The sequence below is a fragment of the Petaurus breviceps genome, unplaced genomic scaffold (assembly GCF_028583685.1).
Source record: "Petaurus breviceps papuanus isolate PSGF00001 unplaced genomic scaffold, PetGlider_PUasm1.0 90317, whole genome shotgun sequence".
Classification (NCBI taxonomy): domain Eukaryota; kingdom Metazoa; phylum Chordata; class Mammalia; order Diprotodontia; family Petauridae; genus Petaurus; species Petaurus breviceps.
In genome coordinates, this window is record NW_027187217.1 from 377991 (window position 1) to 385424 (window position 7434).

The following is a 7434-nucleotide window of genomic DNA, read 5'->3' on the forward strand; positions in this document are numbered from 1 at the left end:
GAGGACCCCCATGCCCTATGGACTGGGGACTCCTGTGCCCCACGGACTGAGGACCCCCGTGGCCCACCGACTGACGGTCCCCATGCCCCACAGGCTGAGGAACCCCGTGCCCCACAGGCTGAGGACCCCCATGCCCCACAGGCTGAGGACTCCCGTGCCCCACAGATGCCCTATGGACTGGGGACTCCTGTGCCCCATGGACTGAGGACCCCTATGTCCCACGGGCTGGGGTACAGACGGAAATGGAAGCTGAACTCCCAACCAGGAAGATGGCTGTGCTCAGGGCCTGAGCTCCCCAAACGTCAGCCTTGTGTCTGGAAGCCCTCTCCCGAGTTACTGGTTAACTGCCTGCCCTGAACACTTGGTTGGGTCACTGGGCTCTCTGTCTCTGGCTCCTGAACCTGGTCATGAGACAGCAGGCTAGCAGGGGACCTTCACCTTTGGGCTGGTTTCTCCTGAAGCTGACTTCCGTGTTTGAATCTCCTTGGTGATTCACTCCCCTAACTGGGCCTGAGGCTTGGCCTGGGGCCTGGGGCCTGGTCACCACTCCTTTGTAACTTCTGCCTCCCAGCTGCCTCCACTGCTCTGTGAGTTTCCCCAAGCCTGGAGATGATGGGCCAGGCACCCATGGGAGTTCACCAAAGAGCTGTCTGCCATGCTCCTTCCAGGGGTGCTGGGGGACAGACTGAGGAGTGTTCCCAATGCCCAGGCTTCTAGCCAATCAGAGTCTAGCTCCCAGTGCCCTGGCCGGGGGATCAGGGGATTCGGGCTTTATTTCCCCAGTGACCATGGGCCAAGGAACTGAGTTCTTTTCTGTCTGTGCCTTGTTTCCTCTTTCATATGATGAGAGATTCCCCTGTGCTGGGGTTGGAGGGGGCAGAGGGGAAATTCTTAGAAAGGAGGGTCCTCAGGGTCTGTGCTGACTCGGGTGTCGCTGCTCAGGAGCTTTGGCCCCAGGGATGGAAGCACCCCCTCACCTGCACATGGTACTGGGATGTCTCCTGCATGATAACATTGGAATTGGAGTATTTCTTCCTTTGCTCTGAAACACAAGAGTAAGACAGGGACAGACTGACCTTCCCTCCTCAGGCCTAGGAACTGAGTCAGCAGCAAGGGAAGGTGGAAGGGGAGAGGAAAGGCAGGTCTGGCTCCTCCCTCCCCCATTTCTTGGTCAAGGTCTCCCACAGTTTCCAAGGCCATGGGGTGGGACCAGGACGGGGCCTCTGCCCTTTGCCAGTGGGGGCAGGAGGGAGAAGCCTGGTCAGCCTTGGAATGCAGGGTCAGAGCTGAGTCATTACCCTTCGGAGGGAGTGGTCCAGGTTACGCACCAGGAAGGACTTTATGGCAGCACAGAATGTGAAGCACCTGGATGGGCCACCCACCCCAGTGGAGGGCACCCGAGGGCCCAGGGAGCAGGGGAGGGAGCTGGAGAGCCTGCCCACCCCTCCATAGGAGCTGCAGGTCTGGCTCCTCCAGCCCACTCAGGTTCAAGGTCTCCCACAGTTTCCAAGGCCATGGGGTGGGACCAGGATGGGGCCTCTGCCCTTTGCCAGTGGGGGCAGGAGGGAGAAGCCCGGTCAGCCTTGGAATGCAGAGTCAGAGCTGAGTTAAGTGGCATTATCGCCCTTCAGAGGGAGTGGTCCAGGTTACACACCAGGAAGGACTTTATGGCAGCGCAGAATGTGAAGCACCTGGATGGGCCACCCACCCCAGTGGAGGGCACCCAAGGGCAGGGAGCAGGGGAGGGAGCTGGAGAGCCTGCCCACCCCCCCCATAGGAGCTGCAGGTCTGACTCAGGAAAGGGAACCAGATGGGCAGTGCAAGCTTGGGGGGCCTTAGGGAGGCCCCTGCTCCGCCCGGGGGGCCCTGTGCCAGCCCCCCCCCCTTGGGGAGCCAGGTGCACACTCTTTTCATATTATTTGCATGCATACCATAATTATATCCAGAGCCCAAAGCAGTTCCAGCTCCCCCCTCCCCCATTTCTTGGCCAAGAACCATGAGACTGTGCCAACCTTCCCCCTCTCCAGACTCTGAGCCTGCCCTTCAATGCCTTCTGCCAATGCCTGCTTTGTCACCCAGCTCTCCTTGGCTCCGGACCTTTCCAGGACAAGACCTGGGGTCCCTTCAGATGGGCAGGTAGCCTACTGTCTCATAAGCTCTATGTGAGGCCCAGAGCACAGGCCTGCCCCCTGCATTTTTTCCAGTCCCTGAGTCTTACAGATGGTTCAGACCATTCCTCCCTTCCCTGCCCCCTACCAGTTCTTTAGAGACAGACAAGAACAGAACCAGCACTCTTGGGGATCTGGTTGCAGCTGATTCTGGAAGAGGGAGCAGCCCCGGGGGAATAAATGTTAAGGTCCTATGAATAAATAAAGTCGTCTCCCCTTACCTGGCTGAGGACACACAGTATGGCCAGTCTGGGAGCCCCCGTGGAGAGCAGACCAGCCCTCCAAAAGTGGGGGCCAGGGGAGCCCCCGTGGAGAGCAGACCCAACCTCCCAAAAGTGGGGGGCCAGGGGAGCCCCCATGGAGAGAAGACCCAACTCAAAAGTGGGGGCCAGGGGAGCCCCTGTGGAGAGCAGACCCAGCCCTCCAAAAGTGGGGGGCCAGGGGAGCCCCTGTGGAGAGCAGACCCAGCCCTCCAAAAGTGGGGGCCAGGGGGCTGCACTGACATCCTGAGCTTTCTTTAGGTCCCCCTTTCTGCCAGAGGCCTTTTCCCATCTTCCTCCATCATCAGCAGCTCCCTCCCACCTTGCCAGATAGGGAGTCCTTGAGGAACTTTCTTTGCCTCTCCAGCACCTACCCCAATGCTGGCATATAGTAGGTTATTCCCTCCCTCTTTCTCCAAAGGGTCCAATGCCAAGCTGAGGCCCAAGCAAATGGTCTGAGGTCACGCAGGCAGTCTGTGACAGAGCTAGCATTCGAACTCAGGGCCTTGGCCTCAGAATCTAACCCTCCTTTCCCAGAACTCCACCATTTCCTGATCAAAGACTCTAAGATTGGAACAGCCCAGATGCCCTCAGACACATCCTCACAAGAGCTCTTTCCCTGTGACGCAGACTGAAGTCGCTCCCTCCTCGGGAGGTGGTCCCTGCCACCCGGGACAGCTCAGACCATCGGCTCCCAGGCCCCTTCCCAGGCCCTTCCCAGGCAGGCAGGCCTCCTCTCAGCCCCAGGGCACTCACCATACAGGTCTTTGGCGCTCATCCTGGTCTTCCCTTCTGAGCGCCCCATGCTGCTGCTGCAGGGAGGAAGGGTGCAGAGTCCGTCCCCCTGCTCCTGCCCTCCGCCTGCCCCCCATCTCCCAGCCAGGAGGCTCTGCCCAAAGAGATTTGGGGGTGGGCCCCGCCTGGGATGTGGGTCCCGGCAGGCAGGTGCCCCCGCCAGGAGTGGGGCCCCCCCCACAGGAGTGGGCCCCCCCCCCAGGAGTGGGGCCCCCCCCCACTACTGGGGCCTGGCTCACTTGGGCGATCCCGGGCCGCTGCTCATGATCTCCTAGGAGCTGTCCAGCTAGGAGAGAGAGTAAAGAACCATGAGGAACCCAGAAGGGCCGGGAGCTGGGCCGTGGTGCTCGTTCCCAGGGAGCCTGCTGGTTGGCATGCCTGGGGAGGCCCAGCTCAGGGACACTCTCACCCTGCTAGTACAGGGAGTTGGTAGTTAAACGTTCCAGGTGAACCTTCACCTCACACACGGGGTACAATTCAGGGCTTGATTGTTTTGCTGACCCTACACTGAAGAAGGCATTGATGACGCAGATTACATTTTTAAAAAGTGTGTCAGGAGTATAGTGTTTCCTGGAAAGCTGGTTGTTAAATGCTTCCCAGCATGCCCCTGCTCTTACCCTGCCCTTATGGCGCTCTCAGATTGGAAACTTCCCCAGCCGAGTGACTGCCACTCACCACCGAGGTCAGGGAGAATGTGGCCATGCATTTTATTAAGTGCCCACTGTCTGCCAGGGGATTGAAGGGCCGGGACAGGCACCAAGCTTGGCCGGGTCCCTGGAGATGGCAGGGCCACACCCAGGCAGCCCAAGACTGACCAGGTGAGAGGCCGCCTGCAGAAGCCCCCGTGACTCTCCCGGGGCACGCCGACAGTGCTTGTCCACACACATGCACAGGCTCCTGGGCCTCCAAACATGTATGTGGCAAGCACCCATGTTGGCCAGGAATCCCCTAAAACAAACAGACTGGGCTCAGCCAGGTCTCTGTTTCTCACACACATTCCAGACATTCTCCCGGGGCAGAGACCAGAAGCACTTGGGCCCGAGCCCAAGTCGGGCCTCCCCGAACCCTGCCTCAGACCCCAAGGGTCAGAGGGACACACAGATAAGGAACCAAGGCAGCCCTTTTCCTGCCGCACCCTGTGGTCCCCCCTCTTCTCTACATGTCCCAGACAGGGTCCTCCAGGCCGCCTCTTGGAGGCCTCCCAGCTGTGGGGGGAAGGGTGCCATCCCCTTCCCCATGGGGCTTCCCAGCTCCTGGACCCACATCACACATGAAAAAATAGGCCTTTGAGTCAGCCCCCCACCATGGGGCCTTATCTAAGGGCACAGAGGCAGGGGCACACAGGAACCCAGAGCTGGGATATTCTAGGAGCCTGGGGGGCAGGGGCAGGCCTAAGCTCCTGGGATCAGCCCAGTCACCACTGCCTAGCCACACCTCTGAAAGATAGGGGAGGGAGCTGGAGGTTAGAGCCAGGGCTGACTCCCTCTGGGTGTCCATGTTCTCTGGGCCTCAGTTTTCCTATCTGGGGAATGGCCATGTCACAAAGGAATTCTGGGAGGGGAGGGTGGCTGGGGAGGAGTGAGTGATTCCCTCCTCGAGGGGCCCGTCTGGCCTGGATCTGCTCAGGGTCAGAAGAAGAGCTGAAGTCTCCTGGCCCTTTGGCTCACTGCAGTCTTGGGGGAAGGAGGAGGGCAGCCCAGGGCAGGGCTGAGGGGGAAGCCCCAAGTCTGACTGACAAACCTCAGGGAGGGAGGGGAGCAGGCAACAGCCCAAGCCTGCCCCACCTGGGGCAGGAAGGGCCCCTGGGCAGGGAGAGGCAGCACAGCAGGCCAGAGGAATGCCAACCACCAGCTCTAAGTTCAAACTCCAGCTCAACTGCAGATGCTGGTGACCTTGGGGGAGGGCTGGACCCTGCTGAGTGCCCTTCCTGGGCAGCCTCCTTTGCCCCTCGGTGCCCTGGGCTCTGCCCCACATACAAGGCCTGGCTGCCCTGCCTCTGCCTGCCTGCCCATCGTCTTCCCAGTTTCTGCCTTTCACCCCAGGGGCTGCTTGTGGAGGACAGGAGCTGATCTAGCCACTGGGAGGAATGGGGCAGCCAGGGCCTGGCATCAGGAGGCCTTGTCTCCCTGAGTTAGAATCTGGCCTCAGACACTGCCCAGCTGGGGCACTCCACCCTGCTGGCCTCAATTTCCTCATCTGTCAAATGAGGTAGAGAAGGGAATGGCCAAGAAAACCCCCAATGGGGCCGGGAAGAGTGGGCATGACTGAATGACAGGAAGGTCTGCCCTGTGCCTTGGCTCCCCTTTGTGGGAAGGAGCAGTCACCCCCAGTGACCTCTTCTCCCAACACTGAACCACGCCCTTGATGTTGATGGGGACAGGGGCCCAGACCTTAGGGGCCTGGAGCCCCAGCCTAGGAAAAGGCTCCCTTGAAGAGCTTGAACCCTGACTGTGACTTCTACCCCCGCCTCTCCCCCCTCCCCCCCCCAGGCCTGGGCAGAGGGCCTCCTGGGGCTCCCTTGTGGAATCGGGCAAGTCAGCACTGCTCTCACAGCTAGCGGGTCAAAGGGCAGTTCCTCAGCTTGGGTGGGGCCTTGTGGGGAGACAAGGGGGTGCACAGGGCAGTCTGAACTTCCAGCAGCTCTGGGAGTCCCCCAGTGGTTTTGAGGGTGTGTGACCTCATGGGGCTCAGGATGCCCTCCTGACCCCCAACCTGCCTTGCCTCACCCCTCCCGTCTTTGTGACGCAGGGGAATGTTTGGCCTCCCCTCTAGGCCTAGAGTCCCGGGGATAGGGGGTAGGGGATGAACTTAAAAATAACCCAGGTGTCCAAGACCCCTCCCCCCCTCAGTCATACCCATCTGATCTGGAGGAGGATGTGGCAGCCTTGGGGAGAAGCAGGACCTCCTAGGTCGAGGGCCCATCACCCCACCCAGCACAAGGGTCCCTCCACATGGGCCCCTGACCTTCCCCCTCAGCCACTTGCTGGGTCTCCAGCAACATGTCAGGGGAAACTGAGTCACCGAGCTGGGGGAGACATCTGAGGCCTCTGCAGGGTTCTTGGACACCCTCTACCTCAAGGTGGACCCAGCACCCAGGGTGCTGGCTCCAAGGCGGGCCCTTCCTGGCAGTCTAATTAATCGGAGCTGCCTTTGACCTTCAGCAAAGGCAGCCCTTAGCCGGGTCCTTCTGGGTGGACATTGACTGGATCTAGGGTATTCCTGCTCAGCTCAGGTCCCAGACCTAGGACAGAGGCGCGTGCCCAACCCGGATGGCCCGCAAGATCCAGGGGCAGGGACAGGGGTCTGGACACGCGCCCTCCCCCACCCCCTGCAGCTCCCGCCCCCAAGCCTGGCCCACCTAGGGAAGGAGGGAGGGCCGCGGCCTCACCTGGGGGCCTGCTGGCTGCCCGTCACTGCCTCCTCATTCCTGTCCTCTCTGCTTCTGTCCTGGGCGGCTCTTCCCTCTGCAGACGCTCTCCCCCCAGGGGGATGAACGGGACTCCTGGAGTGGCGGGGGGCCCAGCGGGCAGGCACCGGGCAGAGGGCTGCGCTCACTCTTCTGGTCCAAGGAGCGGGGAGGGAGGGAGGGGCGGGAGGGAGAGACGGAGGGGCGGGGCCCATCGAGGTGGGATGAGAACCAGAGCAACAGGTTACTGTGTAACCGGAAAGCCTGGCCCAGCCAGCTGGGGAGGGAGCAGGGAGGGGAGCCCGCGGCCAGCGGGAGGGGAGGAAGGCCAAGGAGGAGAAAGGACAGCCGGTGAGAGGAGGGGAGAGGGAGCCCCAGGCCCCTTGTGCAGCTTTACTGCCCAGCGCCATCCACCTGGGCGGGGGGGACGTGGGGAGGCCCAAGTGCCTGGCACACAGCGGGCACTTAATACATGCAGACTGACTGCCCTGTGGCTGATTCCACCTCCTAACGGGGAAGGGAAGGGAGAGTACACACAACTACCCTCTTATCCTGCCCCCCACTGCAGAAGGGCTCTAGAAGGCCTGCAACTGCCCCCCCCCCCGGGGGCTCTAGAAGGTCTGTGACTGTCCCTCCCAGGGGCTCTAGAAGGCCTGTAACTGCCCCTCAGCCCCAGCTCTAGAAGGCCTGTGGCTGTCCCCCAGCTCTAGAAAGTCTCTGAGCCCCCAGCTCTAGAAGGCCTGTAACTGCCCCTCAGAGGCTCTAGAAGGTCTGTGACTGTCCCTCCCAGGGGCTCTAGAAGGCC

The 7434-nt window shown here is 61.2% G+C and overlaps 1 protein-coding gene across 3 annotated transcripts in view; it reads right to left on the reverse strand.

The window, feature by feature from the left end:
* Positions 1 to 6806, reverse strand: part of EPS8L2 (EPS8 signaling adaptor L2) — a 23100-nt gene extending 16294 nt beyond the window's left edge. For 2 of the 3 annotated variants that reach the window (XR_011172413.1, XM_069107917.1), the window contains exons 1-4: positions 6612 to 6806; positions 3463 to 3509; positions 3185 to 3240; positions 978 to 1042 (exon numbers count right to left, since the gene is read on the reverse strand). Coding sequence is in view for 2 of the 3 variants with exons in the window: in XM_069107917.1 (XP_068964018.1) it covers positions 978 to 1042; positions 3185 to 3240; positions 3463 to 3488 (147 nt within the window). In the remaining variant the exon portion in view is untranslated. The remainder of the gene's footprint in view (positions 1 to 977; positions 1043 to 3184; positions 3241 to 3462; positions 3510 to 6611) is intronic. The other variant, XM_069107919.1, reaches the window with a different exon arrangement.
* Positions 6807 to 7434: the final 628 nt, after the last annotated feature.